Source organism: Leiobunum rupestre, chromosome 2 (genome assembly GCF_980474605.1).
Source record: "Leiobunum rupestre chromosome 2, qqLeiRupe1.1.hap1, whole genome shotgun sequence".
NCBI classification, from domain to species: domain Eukaryota; kingdom Metazoa; phylum Arthropoda; class Arachnida; order Opiliones; family Sclerosomatidae; genus Leiobunum; species Leiobunum rupestre.
Genome location: NC_143385.1, coordinates 60081686 through 60098655, shown reverse-complemented (window position 1 = coordinate 60098655; position 16970 = coordinate 60081686). Strand labels below are relative to the sequence as shown.

The 16970-nt window shown below is 38.1% G+C and overlaps 1 protein-coding gene across 5 annotated transcripts in view; it reads left to right on the top strand.

Annotated features, from left to right (window-relative positions):
* mri (BTB/POZ domain-containing protein mrityu) overlaps window positions 1-12779 on the top strand; it is a 320586-nt gene extending 307807 nt beyond the window's left edge. For all 5 annotated transcript variants that reach the window (XM_090165924.1, XM_090165925.1, XM_090165927.1 and 2 more), the window contains 4 exons: window positions 4151-4248; window positions 4309-4408; window positions 9046-9156; window positions 10484-12779. In XM_090165924.1, the coding sequence (XP_090022050.1) occupies window positions 4151-4248; window positions 4309-4408; window positions 9046-9156; window positions 10484-10872 (698 nt within the window). In that variant the 3' untranslated portion in view covers window positions 10873-12779. The remainder of the gene's footprint in view (window positions 1-4150; window positions 4249-4308; window positions 4409-9045; window positions 9157-10483) is intronic.
* The last annotated feature ends 4191 nt before the right edge of the window (window positions 12780-16970 follow it).

Sequence of the window (16970 nt, the reverse complement as noted above, 5' to 3'; positions counted from 1 at the left end):
ATCATCTTTAGCCCTCGTTAATCATCTTCAGCCCTCGTTAATCATCTTCAGCCCTCGTTAATCATCTTCAGCCCTCGTTAATCATCTTCAGCCCTCGTTAATCATCTTCAGCACTCGTTAATCATCTTCAGCACTCTTTAAACATCTCCAGCCCTCTTTAATCATCTCCAGCCCTCTTTAATCATCTCCAGCCCTCTTTAATCATCTCCAGCCCTCTTTAATCATCTCCAGCCCTCTTTAATCATCTCCAGCCCTCTTTAATCATCTCCAGCCCTCTTTAATCATCTCCAGCCCTCTTTAATCATCTCCAGCCCTCTTTAATCATCTCCAGCCCTCTTTAATCATCTCCAGCCCTCTTTAATCATCTCCAGCCCTCTTTAATCATCTCCAGCCCTCTTTAATCATCTCCAGCCCTCTTTAATCATCTCCAGCCCTCTTTAAACATCTCCAGCCCTCTTTAATCATCTCCAGCCCTCTTTAATCATCTCCAGCCCTCTTTAATCATCTCCAGCCCTCTTTAATCATCTCCAGCCCTCTTTAATCATCTCCAGCCCTCTTTAATCATCTCCAGCCCTCTTTAATCATCTCCAGCACTCTTTAATCATCTCCAGCACTCTTTAATCATCTCCAGCACTCTTTAATCATCTCCAGCACTCTTTAATCATCTCCAGCACTCTTTAATCATCTCCAGCACTCTTTAATCATCTCCAGCACTCTTTAATCATCTCCAGCACTCTTTAATCATCTCCAGCACTCTTTAATCATCTCCAGCACTCTTTAATCATCTCCAGCACTCTTTAATCATCTCCAGCACTCTTTAATCATCTCCAGCACTCTTTAATCATCTCCAGCACTCTTTAATCATCTCCAGCACTCTTTAATCATCTCCAGCACTCTTTAATCATCTCCAGCACTCTTTAATCATCTCCAGCACGGTTTTGTTTAATTCATTCGCGCTCTTTCATTTCAATCGCGCGATAAATCCGATCACGCTTTTTTATATAATTTATTCGCGATTAATTCCGAGTAAAGTTGTTTTTCAATCTTCTTAGGAATTGGCCCATTCTGTACCACCCCTAAGTAAAGATAGTGCCATGTAATTTATTAAATCTCTGGCCAAATTCCAATTGATCAATGATTAAAACGGGCTCGCTAAATATTTAATTTAAATAAACTACATTATTCAACGGCGCTTTCAACGTGATTTTTCTCTCTATATCCGCCTTATATTTGTCCTGTACAATGCTTAGTCCGTTCGTTTATTCATTAAAGTAATTGACAATCGCGAGTTCAGCGGAATTTCAAGTAGGGAAGAAGAGAGTAAAAACGCCTCAATGTCAGGCCTGAAAGGCTTGAAGTGTCACCTAGCGGATTTTCACGCTACTTTTCCGAGACTCGTAATGCTTTGTGGGCAGAAATTTTTGCCGTTTGCCAATTTGAATTTGATCTTCCTTTTCGTCTAAGATTCTATTTCTTAGAGCGGCGCGAAAAACCTTTGATTTAGAACAAAGCCTACGTCATCTATCGATCTAATCGTGGCTCGATTCGATTTGGATACGAGTACATTAGCGCCATCTACGGTGCTTTTATTGTACTAACTTCTGAACAATAGACTTATAATTAAGGCTAATTTCACATTTTATAAATGTACTACTTTAATTAATTGCAAACCACATTAAACTATTACAAGCGATCCTCTTAATTACGTAACAAATTCGACTAAACAATAATTCAAAAGCACCTTATTATATTTCATATTAACCATATTTAATAAATCGTTTATTACTAAAAATATATAATAATACTAAATTGACCTTTGTTTAATTTGTGAACACCCCCAAGGTTGCTTTCGGTCAAATGCTAACTTGGTCGGTCAATAAAATGATTTATTCGTTTCAAAGGCGACATCTTTAGTCTTTCTTTTAAAAAACTTAAAATTTAAATATATTTGAAATTTATAGTTTCGAAGCTAAGAAATAATGTACTTTCCATACGCGTTAATTTCAATTTTATTTATTTTTTAGCAGTTCTACTACACTAAACAATATTTGTTCCCGCGTTTTTTAAGTTGTAAATATTTTATTAATACTGTAACCCTAGTTAGACTAGTTACACATATCTAAAATTTGGGTTGGCCAATGTTCATATCTTAAAGAAGGGTCGGCCAATGTTCATATCTTAAAGAAGGGTGGGCCAATGTTCATATCTTAAAGAAGGGTGGGCCAATGTTCAAATCTTAAAGAAGGGTGGGCCAATGTTCATATCTTAAAGAAGGGTGGGCCAATGTTCATATCTTAAAGAAGGGTGGGCCAATGTTCATATCTTAAAGAAGGGTGGGCCAATGTTCATATCTTAAAGAAGGGTGGGCCAATGTTCATATCTTAAAGAAGGGTGGGCCAATGTTCATATCTTAAAGAAGGGTGGGCCAATGTTCATATCTTAAAGAAGGGTGGGCCAATGTTCATATCTTAAAGAAGGGTGGGCCAATGTTCATATCTTAAAGAAGGGTGGGCCAATGTTCATATCTTAAAGAAGGGTGGGCCAATGTTCATATCTTAAAGAAGGGTGGGCCAATGTTCATATCTTAAAGAAGGGTGGGCCAATGTTCATATCTTAAAGAAGGGTGGGCCAATGTTCATATCTTAAAGAAGGGTGGGCCAATGTTCATATCTTAAAGAAGGGTGGGCCAATGTTCATATCTTAAAGAAGGGTGGGCCAATGTTCATATCTTAAAGAAGGGTGGGCCAATGTTCATATCTTAAAGAAGGGTGGGCCAATGTTCATATCTTAAAGAAGGGTGGGCCAATGTTCATATCTTAAAGAAGGGTGGGCCAATGTTCATATCTTAAAGAAGGGTGGGCCAATGTTCATATCTTAAAGAAGGGTGGGCCAATGTTCATATCTTAAAGAAGGGTGGGCCAATGTTCATATCTTAAAGAAGGGTGGGCCAATGTTCATATCTTAAAGAAGGGTGGGCCAATGTTCATATCTTAAAGAAGGGTGGGCCAATGTTCATATCTTAAAGAAGGGTGGGCCAATGTTCATATCTTAAAGAAGGGTGGGCCAATGTTCATATCTTAAAGAAGGGTGGGCCAATGTTCATATCTTAAAGAAGGGTGGGCCAATGTTCATATCTTAAAGAAGGGTGGGCCAATGTTCATATCTTAAAGAAGGGTGGGCCAATGTTCATATCTTAAAGAAGGGTGGGCCAATGTTCATATCTTAAAGAAGGGTGGGCCAATGTTCATATCTTAAAGAAGGGTGGGCCAATGTTCATATCTTAAAGAAGGGTGGGCCAATGTTCATATCTTAAAGAAGGGTGGGCCAATGTTCATATCTTAAAGAAGGGTGGGCCAATGTTCATATCTTAAAGAAGGGTGGGCCAATGTTCATATCTTAAAGAAGGGTGGGCCAATGTTCATATCTTAAAGAAGGGTGGGCCAATGTTCATATCTTAAAGAAGGGTGGGCCAATGTTCATATCTTAAAGAAGGGTGGGCCAATGTTCATATCTTAAAGAAGGGTGGGCCAATGTTCATATCTTAAAGAAGGGTGGGCCAATGTTCATATCTTAAAGAAGGGTGGGCCAATGTTCATATCTTAAAGAAGGGTGGGCCAATGTTCATATCTTAAAGAAGGGTGGGCCAATGTTCATATCTTAAAGAAGGGTGGGCCAATGTTCATATCTTAAAGAAGGGTGGGCCAATGTTCATATCTTAAAGAAGGGTGGGCCAATGTTCATATCTTAAAGAAGGGTGGGCCAATGTTCATATCTTAAAGAAGGGTGGGCCAATGTTCATATCTTAAAGAAGGGTGGGCCAATGTTCATATCTTAAAGAAGGGTGGGCCAATGTTCATATCTAAAAGAAGGGTTGGCCAATGTTCAGATCTAAAAGAAGGGCTGGCCAATGATCAGATCTAAAATAAGGGCTGGCCAATGATCAGATCTAAAATAAGGGCTGGCCAATGATCAGATCTAAAATAAGGGCTGGCCAATGATCATATCTAAAATAAGAGCCGGTCTATGTTCATAATCTTCATGCCTTCAGCCGTGTAGTCGTAGCTCAAGGCAATATGTAATTTCGTCACGATACCTACAACACCGATTTATTTGATGTGCTCATTTACATATTGTTCTCTCATTCCACCAGGGGGCTTACTTCACGAACTGTCCAATGAGGGGGCCAGGCAACAATTCGAAGTTTTCTTGGAGGATTTAGTACTACCAGCTATGGTGGCTTCGGCTCAAGTTAGTAATTTAATTAATCCGGCAGTCGAAATCAGAATTAATAAAATCTTGTTCTTTCAGAGAGGAGATCGCGAGTGTCATATTGTCGTGTTGCTAGACGATGACGTCGTCGATTGGGACGAAGAGTACCCGCCCCAAATGGGAGAAGAATATTCCCAAAGTAAATCATCGGCTCAGCTCCATTTCTACGGACGTGACTACACCTAGCAACGGCTCCCTGTTTCATTTCTCGCGGATTACGTCATCGGGTTACATAGAGCCTCCTAGCGGCCAACGTGAGAAGCTCTTAAACTGCTCGATTTTCTTCTGCTTAAGCGGGTGATAAATCCGATAGTTTATGGAGCTTCTCGCTTTTGCCGCTAGGTGGCTCTCTGTTAACTGGAAAAGGCTAATTCACGAATGCTTTGCTGTCTTTTATTTCATTTGAGTTGGTTTAAGGTTGGGTTAGGTTAGGTTAGGTTAGGTTAAACATTGTTACTTAAATACTAACGTTGGTCTTTGGCCTGAAAAATTGCTAACGTAAATGCGATAGTTTAGGGAGCTTCTCGCGTGTGCCGCTAGGTGGCTCTCTGTTAACTTGAAAAGGCTAATTCACGAATGCTTTGCTGTCTTTTATTTCATTTGAGTTGGTTTAAGGTTGGGTTTAGGTTAAACATTGTTACTTAAATACTAACGTTGGTCTTTGGCCTGAAAAATTGCTAACGTAAATGCGATAGTTTAGGGAGCTTCTCGCGTGTGCCGCTAGGTGGCTCTCTGTTAACTGGAAAAGGCTAATTCACGAATGCTTGGCTGTCTTTTATTTCATTTGAGTTGGTTTATGGTTGGGTTAGGTTAGGTTAAACATTGTTACTTAAATACTAACGTTGGTCTTGGGCCTGAAAAATTGCTAACGTAAATCCGATAGTTTAGGGAGCTTCTCGCGTGTGCCGCTAGGTGGCTCTCTGTTAACTGGAAAAGGTTAATTCAAGAATGCTTTGCTGTATTTTATTTCATTTGAGTTGGTTTAAGGTTGGGTTAGGTTAGGTTAAACATTGTTACTTAAATACTAACGTTTGTCTTTTGCCTGATAAATTGCCTTTCAGTTGAGGATTTTTTTACCCATAAAAATTGGAAACCGTTGCTACGTTTCGTTGCTTTTAACTAATAACTGTCGCAAAAATAGTCTTTAGTTAATTCCTCCATGGTTTGGAATCAATTAATTATTTCTGCCACGAATTCTAGTGATATCATAGATTAATAAACAAATCCCACTGGTTAAACAATAAACTACAGATTCTACCTACCCTAAATCCCTGTCATAGCAGACGACATTTTGTAATTACACTATCTGTAGATTCGTCGCTTAACCACCTTTTAGCAGACGACAATTTTTAGATTTCAGAGCGTTTCGCTTATAAGCGAGTTTCAATAACCGATTTCTATCAGCTTTAAAATTAAGTATTAGGATGGTACAAAGGGAAGCCTGAGCTGACGTAATAGGTCACCGAGGTTACGCTGAACTATGACGTCAAAGTACCGTCCTTGTTTGCTTTTTCGTCTAACTGCGAAGGGGTCAGATATTATTGAAACTTGCTTATTAGTAGTTAAGCAATGAATCTAGAGATGGCGCCACTTTTTCTGTTGTCACTGGCTATTCGCAGTGGGAACGGTCTAATAACTACAGGGACGATTCGGTACAAAACGCTTATTAGCATCCCTCTATCTGCGAAATTTTAAGAGTTTGGGGAAAGGCGGGGAATTTAAGAGTTTGGGGAAAGGCGGGGAATTTAAGAGTTTGGGGAAAGGCGGGGAATTTAAGAGTTTGGGGAAAGGCGGGGAATTTAAGAGTTTGGGGAAAGGCGGGGAATTTAAGAGTTTGGGGAAAGGCGGGTTATTTAAGAGTTTGGGGAAAGGCGGGTTATTTAAGAGTTTGGGGAAAGGCGGGTTATTTAAGAGTTTGGGGAAAGGCGGGTTATTTAAGAGTTTGGGGAAAGGCGGGTTATTTAAGAGTTTGGGGAAAGGCGGGTTATTTAAGAGTTTGGGGAAAGGCGGGTTATTTAAGAGTTTGGGGAAAGGCGGGTTATTTAAGAGTTTGGGGAAAGGCGGGTTATTTAAGAGTTTGGGGAAAGGCGGGGAATTTAAGAGTTTGGGGAAAGGCGGGGAATTTAAGAGTTTGGGGAAAGGCGGGGAATTTAAGAGTTTGGGGAAAGGCGGGGAATTTAAGAGTTTGGGGAAAGGCGGGGAATTTAAGAGTTTGGGGAAAGGCGGGGAATTTAAGAGTTTGGGGAAAGGCGGGGAATTTAAGAGTTTGGGGAAAGGCGGGGAATTTAAGAGTTTGGGGAAAGGCGGGGAATTTAAGAGTTTGGGGAAAGGCGGGGAATTTAAGAGTTTGGGGAAAGGCGGGGAATTTAAGAGTTTGGGGAAAGGCGGGGAATTTAAGAGTTTGGGGAAAGGCGGGTTATTTAAGAGTTTGGGGAAAGGCGGGTTATTTAAGAGTTTGGGGAAAGGCGGGTTATTTAAGAGTTTGGGGAAAGGCGGGTTATTTAAGAGTTTGGGGAAAGGCGGGTTATTTAAGAGTTTGGGGAAAGGCGGGTTATTTAAGAGTTTGGGGAAAGGCGGGTTATTTAAGAGTTTGGGGAAAGGCGGGGAATTTAAGAGTTTGGGGAAAGGCGGGGAATTTAAGAGTTTGGGGAAAGGCGGGGAATTTAAGAGTTTGGGGAAAGGCGGGGAATTTAAGAGTTTGGGGAAAGGCGGGGAATTTAAGAGTTTGGGGAAAGGCGGGGAATTTAAGAGTTTGGGGAAAGGCGGGGAATTTAAGAGTTTGGGGAAAGGCGGGGAATTTAAGAGTTTGGGGAAAGGCGGGGAATTTAAGAGTTTGGGGAAAGGCGGGGAATTTAAGAGTTTGGGGAAAGGCGGGGAATTTAAGAGTTTGGGGAAAGGCGGGGAATTTAAGAGTTTGGGGAAAGGCGGGGAATTTAAGAGTTTGGGGAAAGGCGGGGAATTTAAGAGTTTGGGGAAAGGCGGGGAATTTAAGAGTTTGGGGAAAGGCGGGGAATTTAAGAGTTTGGGGAAAGGCGGGTTATTTAAGAGTTTGGGGAAAGGCGGGTTATTTAAGAGTTTGGGGAAAGGCGGGTTATTTAAGAGTTTGGGTAAAGGCGGGTTATTTAAGAGTTTGGGTAAAGGCGGGTTATTTAAGAGTTTGGGGAAAGGCGGGTTATTTAAGAGTTTGGGGAAAGGCGGGTTATTTAAGAGTTTGGGGAAAGGCGGGTTATTTAAGAGTTTGGGGAAAGGCGGGTTATTTAAGAGTTTGGGGAAAGGCGGGTTATTTAAGAGTTTGGGGAAAGGCGGGTTATTTAAGAGTTTGGGGAAAGGCGGGGAATTTAAGAGTTTGGGGAAAGGCGGGGAATTTAAGAGTTTGGGGAAAGGCGGGGAATTTAAGAGTTTGGGGAAAGGCGGGGAATTTAAGAGTTTGGGGAAAGGCGGGGAATTTAAGAGTTTGGGGAAAGGCGGGGAATTTAAGAGTTTGGGGAAAGGCGGGGAATTTAAGAGTTTGGGGAAAGGCGGGGAATTTAAGAGTTTGGGGAAAGGCGGGGAATTTAAGAGTTTGGGGAAAGGCGGGGAATTTAAGAGTTTGGGGAAAGGCGGGGAATTTAAGAGTTTGGGGAAAGGCGGGGAATTTAAGAGTTTGGGGAAAGGCGGGGAATTTAAGAGTTTGGGGAAAGGCGGGGAATTTAAGAGTTTGGGGAAAGGCGGGGAATTTAAGAGTTTGGGGAAAGGCGGGGAATTTAAGAGTTTGGGGAAAGGCGGGGAATTTAAGAGTTTGGGGAAAGGCGGGGAATTTAAGAGTTTGGGGAAAGGCGGGGAATTTAAGAGTTTGGGGAAAGGCGGGGAATTTAAGAGTTTGGGGAAAGGCGGGGAATTTAAGAGTTTGGGGAAAGGCGGGGAATTTAAGAGTTTGGGGAAAGGCGGGGAATTTAAGAGTTTGGGGAAAGGCGGGGAATTTAAGAGTTTGGGGAAAGGCGGGGAATTTAAGAGTTTGGGGAAAGGCGGGGAATTTAAGAGTTTGGGGAAAGGCGGGGAATTTAAGAGTTTGAGAAAAGTCACCTATACTAAAATAAAAGCTGAAGTAAAAATGTGGGAAAAATCAGGGAATTTTAAATTGGAATTTTAGTGGCAACCTTGAGTAGTACAGGAATGCTAATAAGAGTTTTAACGCTTTTAAAAGAAATTGAATAACAACGATACGTTTCTGTACAAAGTTCAATTTTTAGTTTAAGGTTATATCCACCTAGTAAGAAGTTAAGCAAAGTGTTCTAGAAGTTTGAACGACAAATTCGAGAGTCACGTTATTTTCGCGTTTTTACTTCGTAGTTGATTATTTAATAATTGCAGACGCCATTTTGGTCTAAATTAAAAATGTTAACCAAATTGGAGTTGCTTCAGTCGATTTCTATTCTTATAGGTTTCGTTTCGAATTTTGACTTTAATTTTTGCAATTTTTTACTTTATAATATATTAAACAAGAACGTATTCAGTTTGACAAAGAATATGAAGCATCAACTATAGGGACTGTTTTCATGGTTTCAGAAAGGGGTGTGGTTTTCCTGCAGGGAATCACGGTTCACGTTCTTGTTATAATTAGTTAAATTCTATTTTCTGATTCATAATAGTTCATTTTTATTAACCACTTGAAAATGATTGATAACATTGTGTTTATCTAAAGTCGTTCAAACTTAAGTAAATGCCTCTTTTGTGGTCCAAACTTCTAGAACGCTAGAAATGTTTTAAAATGGCTAAAAACATGTTTTTCCTTTTTAGTTATATCCAGTACGGCCATGTACAGGTTTTTTAAGTACATAGAAAATAGAGACGTAGCTAAACAGGTACTTAAAGAAAGAGGTCTGAAGAAAATTCGATTGGGAATTGAAGGTACCTCCCATTTCATCTCTTATTCATATTCCTAATGATTAATATGTATTAGTTATAAATTATTATATTAACTGTTGACAGTCGCCTACAACATTTCCTTTTTTAAAAGTTGTCTTGGCTTTTTAAATTTAAGGGGAGTCTAAACTAGGTGTATTAACGAATTTTAATGTTTTTACCGCTAGGAGCGTTGTTAATTGTCTCAAAGGCTGAGCCTACGTTCAAATAAGATTAATATTTTATTAATTGGGATTTTAAATTTATTTACTTTAGCTTTTCGTAAAGACGTAAACGAAGTTCAAAGGACCACAGAATCATTTAAAAAATTCCGTACCACGTGATAGCAGATCCAACGAATGATAATTTCGCAGATTTCAAGCCTTATTCCCGGAACTCAAAACGATTCTGTGGCCCTTTAAAACCACTTTTTAAACCTGTAAAACGAGGCTGTTAAAATTTCAAATTGAAAAGATTGCTAATTTTGATATTCGATGATCATTATTCTCAAGGTCAAGATGGCCCTCTTTATAGTAGTTATTTTTTATTATAAGATTTTGGTATGAATTGGGGATGACCATTTTTGAAGGTTAGGATGACCATTTTTGAAGGTTAGGATGACCATTTTTGAAGGTTAGGATGACCATTTTTGAAGGTTAGGATGACCATTTTTGAAGGTTAGGATGACCATTTTTGAAGGTTAGGATGACCATTTTTGAAGGTTAGGATGACCATTTTTGAAGGTCAGGATGACCATTTTTGAAGGTCAGGATGACCATTTTTGAAGGTTAGGATGACCATTTTTGAAGGTTAGGATGACCATTTTTGAAGGTTAGGATGACCATTTTTGAAGGTCAGGATGACCATTTTTGAAGGTCAGGATGACCATTTTTGAAGGTCAGGATGACCATTTTTGAAGGTCAGGATGACCATTTTTGAAGGTCAGGATGACCATTTTTGAAGGTCAGGATGACCATTTTTGAAGGTCAGGATGACCATTTTTGAAGGTCAGGATGACCATTTTTGAAGGTCAGGATGACCATTTTTGAAGGTCAAGATGACCATTTTTTAAGGTCAAGATCTCCCAATTTTTTTAGATTCCAATTAACTTTAGTTTTTCCATTCCATTAATTATCCTCTAACAACCTGCCCATTACGGAATTTTATTCGACAATATCTCAATAACGCATTGTAACTCAGCCACCTGTTTAAAGGTATTAAAAGTCGTTCGATGACCTGGACCTAGGGTGGTACCTTGGGTATTACCTAGCTGATTATTATTATAATTATCATTACTATTATAATTATTATTATTGTTTTTAACGCGCTCTAGGCTATCCAACTTACAAGGAAAAAGTAAAACGTCGACCCGGCGGTCGTGCCGAAGTGATTTACAATTACGTCCAACGGCCATTCATTCGAATGTCCTGGGAGAAGGAAGAAGCCAAGAGCAGACACGTGGACTTTCAGTGCGTCAAGAGTAAATCCATCACCAACTTGGCCGCGGCCGCCGCCGACGAGCACCCGTTGGACGCTGTACCGCCCGCCAACAACCCCGCGGCCCTCGTAGGCGGCCCCATTCAGATGGTGCCCTACCACGGCCCCCACGGTCCCCCCGAAGCGGCTGCCAGCGCCCCGGCCAACGAGGAAGAGGTATCGGCGCCCAACCCGTCATCGAAAGAAACTTACCCTCTGCACAACGTACATCACGACGACGCTTGACCTATGGCCAAAACGCGCCGGATTCGCTGGCCCACCAACTGGTTTAAACGACTATGGGACAGTTTGGGGGTTCTGTGCTGTTTTTTCTAGTTGGAAATGATCACTTTCAAAGAAAGATGCAAATTCCTGCCTGTTTATAAAATTAATACAAAGAATAAAACGGGATCAATTGTAATTCAAGTTAGAAATTCTTTGTTTTTCGGTAGTTTTTACGTTCTTTTCGGGACATTTTGGTTGTGTATGTTTTTTTTAACATCCGGTACTAGGAAATGTACTATTTTTCATACTATGATAGGTTTTTACGATGAATTTCCCCCCTAGCTATGGGATGTTTACGGCCAACATTTTACGCTACAATTAAATTTATCAGAAGAAAGAAATTGACTTAATATTTGGCGACGATTTAAATAAAAAAAAGCTACTACTGCCGATTTTAATAAATCAATAACGTCGCGTTCTCATGACAAAGTGAATTTACTTAAATTTATATATTTATTTTTTTGGTTGGTTAAGTGCTTAAACCTCTAAAAGTAGCGGAATGTAGATGTATTTATGACAATTTTTTCCCCATTCCTTAATAGCAGCACTTAATCAGCCAATCGGATCAGGCTATTTCCGATCATAGCCAATCGGACTGTTGGTCAAATGAATGTAATCTCCGAGGTCTACTTGGAATTCAATATTAACTTAAGACCTCAGCCCTATTCCGATAATAACTGTAATTAAAGTTAAAAAATTACCGTGTATAACGAACTATAGTAGCTAAAGCAAATTTTTCAGGGGAAAAACTCAAATATGCTAAACTTAAAACGTGTTAAAAATCTCATGGTTCTTTGAAAGTTTATAAACAAATTATTTTTTAAATATCATTCGGCTTCAGAGGCGGGTTTGTTAATAACCAATCAGCTGTGGATGGAATTCTTAATTATCCACTCGGCTATTGAAGCGTGGTTTAATTAACCAATCGAAACTAGAGGCGTGTTTTATCTTAACCAATCGGCTGCAAAAGTAATTCATGATTAACCAATCGGCTGCAAATGTAATTCGTAATTAACCAATCAGCTATTGAGGCGTGGTAGAATTAACCAATATTTTTCTCTTACCCAATTAGATGTAGATGGAATTTTTAATTGTCCAATCGGTTATTGAGGCTTAGTATAAGTATTCAATCAGCTTTTGGGGCGTGGTTTAAGTAACCAATCAGCTTTTAAGGCGTGGTTTAAGTAACGAGTCGACTATAGACGCGGGCTTTAAAATGTCTATAATACCCATTCTTTGAATAATAAAATAAAACGTAGTTATTTAGTCAAATATTGCCTTAAGTTTCGTTACCCAATCGGAAGCGTACATTACACTTAACAACCAATCGAACCCAAGCTATCCAATTTCAATGCTGATTGGTTGACTCATGTAAACCTTCTAACTTAAGTAAGTTATTGTAGCTATAATTTTAAATAAACTAATTTTATCTGATTTATAGTTCTTAAAGATGGTAGAAACGCTTGCTTGTTATTAGTCTATTAAATTTCAAAATCCGCCAATGGTAAAGACGCCTCTGCTAAAATTGGTTCTTCTATAAACATTAAAAAGTTAATCAAACTTACGTTGAACTCTTTAAAGAAATTCAGGAAAGGTCACAAAAACAAGAACGTTTTATGCTGAAGTAATTTATTATTTAAAGAAAAAATTCATAACATGTTAATCTCTCTAAAATGTTCATGACAGTAAACGTCTGAAATAACTCGCAATGGACACATCTAAGAAACAGAAGCATTGCGTCATCTTCGCGAGACTAAAAAGTGATTTCCTTCGGAATTTAAAGAGCGTAGTGTTTAGAACCCAATTTAAAGAACTCAATGTTTTTCAGTGTTTTTTACCGAATTTATCAATAAAAAATTGATGTTTCACATTCCGTTTCCCTTTCTTGTTTTAGGGTTAAATCAGAAGCAAAGTATCGTCATTTATTACCGAAATGTATCCAATTCTTCGAAACACGCCATCTATTTATGGCAATGGAAACTAAAATTTACGTAGCCAAATGACAACGTCGTCCGAGAGCCGTTGAGAGTATTATAATTAGACAACTTATACTCTAGTCACTGGACTTTAACCTAAATTTTATATCCCGTGTAAAAATATTCTTTATAATTGCTGTAATTTATGTTATTGACCAATTTACAAACGATCGAATCAACGTGAGGGGTACCTATAAGTACCGCCTTTTTTTATTTCGAGGCTAGCGACATCTTTTAAAAAAAGAGTTACTACGCGACCAGCCGACACTTGCTTTAAAGGGAGTAGAACCCTCCTTGTTTGGGAGGGTGCGCCATAGCTTCTCTCTTTTCTCACTCATGGCTCTAGTCTAGGACGATAGTAGAAACACCCAATTCTTCTATTGAAGGAAGCGTGCCCGCCCTTAAGAGGTTTTCTCACTTGAAACCTTTGTTGTTTCATATTTTGTGGTTTTTTTTTTAAATGCACCCTTAATTAATATATAAACAACAATATCAGAGCTATCAATTAATTATTTTCATTATGGTTTGGATATTTATTCAAATATAATTTCTTAATAATGAGGTACGTGGTCTTAGGTACACGAAAGGCGTTCTATAGTAGATATGATAAATTAAAGCGGGGATACTTTAAGTGTGATAATTCCTAAAAAATCACTATTTTCACACTACGTGGTTAGAAAAATAAGGGGAGGGAATTAGGTATTGCCCAAATTCATGAAAAGGTTATACCCCCTTTAAATACCAAACTTTTTTCCCAACGAGGGGTCCACGATAAATTAGAATCTGAAATGGGGTGACAACGCATACTTTAAAAACATCAATAAATTTCCTTTGAAACATTTATTTCATTTTTATTACTTAAAAATTAGATTGCATGTAGTTTGTTGAGTGGCATCGGCACTTCGCACCAAATGGAATTAAACATAAAGCAAAAAGTTACTTTTTTCAATTTCATAAAAAATTGCCGTACAAGTGTGTTTCTATTTTGAGAAATAATGGCAAACGAAATAAATATTTTATTTATCTGGAAACAAGTTTATTTCTTTTAAGATCGGTTACTTCTTTTAAAATATTTTATTTATTTTTAACTAGTTTCATTCTCTTAAGAGACTTAAAATTATCTTAAGATAGTTAAACTCTTAAGAGAGTTTAATTCCCTTAAGACAGATTAATTATCTTAAGATGGTTTAATTATCTTAAGATGGTTTAATTATCTTAAGATGGTTTAATTATCTTAAGACGGTGTAGTTATCTTGAGACAGTTTAATTATCTTAAGACAGTTTAATCCTCTTAAGACGGTTTAATCCTCTAAAGACGGTTTTTATACTCTAAAGACGGTTTAATCCTCTTAAGACGATTTAATCCTCTTAAGACGGTTTAATTATCTTAAGACGGTTTAATTATCTTAAGACGGTTTAATTATCTGAAGACGGTTTAATTATCTGAAGACGGTTTAATTATCTGAAGACAGTTTAATTATCTGAAGACGGTTTAATCCTCTTAAAATGGTTTTTATACTCTAAAGACGGTTTAAACTTCTTGAGACGGTTTAATCCTTTTAAGACGGTTTAATCCTCTTAAGACGGTTTAATCCTTTTAAGACGGTTTAATCCTTTTAAGACGGTTTAATCCTCTTAAGACGGTTTAATCCTCTTAAGACGGTTTAATCCTTTTAAGACGGTTTAATCCTCTTAAGACGGTTTAATCATCTTAAGACGGTTTAATCTTCTTAAGACGGTTTAATCCTCTTAAGACGGTTTAATCCTCTTAAGACGGTTTAATCCTCTTAAGACGGTTTAATCCTCTTAAGACGGTTTAATCCTCTTAAGACGGGGTAATCCTCTTAAGACGGTTTAATCCTCTTAAGACGGGGTAATCCTCTTAAGACGGTTTAATCCTCTTAAGACGGGGTAATCCTCTTAAGACGGTTTAATCCTCTTAAGACGGTTTAATCCTCTTAAGACGGTTTAATCCTCTTAAGACGGTTTAATCCTCTTAAGACGGTTTAATCCTCTTAAGACGGTTTAATCCTCTTAAGACGGTTTAATCCTCTTAAGACGGGGTAATCCTCTTAAGACGGTTTAATCCTCTTAAGACGGGGTAATCCTCTTAAGACGGTTTAATCCTCTTAAGACGGGGTAATCCTCTTAAGACGGTTTAATCCTCTTAAGACGGTTTAATCCTCTTAAGACGGTTTAATCCTCTTAAGACGGTTTAATCCTCTTAAGACGGTTTAATCCTCTTAAGACGGTTTAATCCTCTTAAGACGGTTTAATCCTCTTAAGACGGTTTAATCCTCTTAAAACGGTTTAATCCTCTTAAGAGACTGAGAGCGGCATCCATCACTAAATTAAATAGTAGAGGTCCGCTACAGGAACCCTGTGGACACCCTTTGGTAAGTGACTTACTAAGAACACTACCGCCTACATCAATTGAAGCAATTCTGTTACTTCGAAAACTTTTGTATAAATAAAACAAGTTTCTTGGACAAGCAACCTGCTGGAGTCTTGACACGACCCCCGGAACCCAGACATTGTCTATGTCAAGGGAGATTAGACTAGTGTGCAGATTACACTCTTTATTATGCTTAACATTCTCGACGATGTTATATAAAGCATGCGTCGTAGAGCGGCTATGCTTGAACCGCAATGTCAAAATTTCGTTACCAGTTTTTAATGCACGCGCGAATAGAAGAAATTACAAATGAAGTTCGGAACAAATTTTTGTTACATCCGGAATATGGCACCGATTATTTTCTTATTTTTGATACTAAAAAATTTAAATAAAATGTGAAATGGTTGTTTCATGTGAATTTATGACGCAAGTAAGTATAACTAATTATTTTTTAAATATTATTATATTTGAATATTGAAGTGTCAATTCTTTTTAACAGCCTAAAATAATGGGACACATAAATAGCCAAGGCCTAACAACAATAATAATAGAAATTAATATATTTGAAATGAAATGAGATCAAATAACTTAATGAAAATAAATAAGAAATAAATATACAGGGTGTTAAATAACAAACGATACAGAGCTAATTACTCAAAATGTGTTTTATGTAATAATTTGAAATTTGCAGGTTACATAGAGGGTGCAGGGGGACAAATGACAATGGAAATTTCAATGACCTTGAACCAGGTCTTCAAGTTCATTCAAATTTGCCCTCGAGAACCGTTAGGATTAGAAGAATGGTTCCAATTAGAAATGTGTTCTACGTTTAATTTTAAGTCTAACCAGCTTTGACCCGATCTAATTTGACCAATGGGAAGCCGAGAAATGTTAGACCAAAAACCATAAGGTCGTGTGTGATATTCTAATCATGTCACGACATTTAAGGGCTTATAAATCGAAAACTACCAGATTTAACGGATGAAAATAGTCGTGACACTCTAAACACACAATCCTTCTAATGTGTTAAGTTTTTTTGAGCTATTCACAGCAACCTGCAACGCCGGTATCACAACCAAAATATATCCACGGTCCCACATTACATATTTACACTTATTTGTTACTTCTAGTCATACTTTGAAAGCATCGAAGGTTCCTTCGATCACTATCACTCTTATTTTTCGTGTAACTGAACATTTAAAAACCACCTTCAGGCCACGTGTAAATTCACACCAAAAAACCATCGGGAGTTAAAAACCTTTAAGACACGCGGAGATCACGTGTTAAATTACACGAACTGTGTTTCGTGAGCTATTAACCCTAAATTCCACGTGTTCTACACGTGTGTAATTTTCAAACACGTATTATCCACGAAAAATACTAAAATTCCACTACAAATACACGTGTTTTTGCTACCTGGGTAAGGAAGAAAGTAAGGATCCTCCTTCGACACAGAAGAGCAGAAGTCCCGACAAGACTCCAGCTTAGAGGAACTGATGAGTCAAGAAGTCTTGTTTGTAGCGGTTTATTCAATGGGCAACCGTTTTGCCATGGCAACGAAAAATGTTTTTGACAACACAAAATATTAAATTTCCCCATTGAAAATAACATGGGATTTTGACCTCAAATTGTTCAACAATTGATAAATTTGTATGTTTTTTTTTGTAAATTTTTTTCTATTTTTGGCA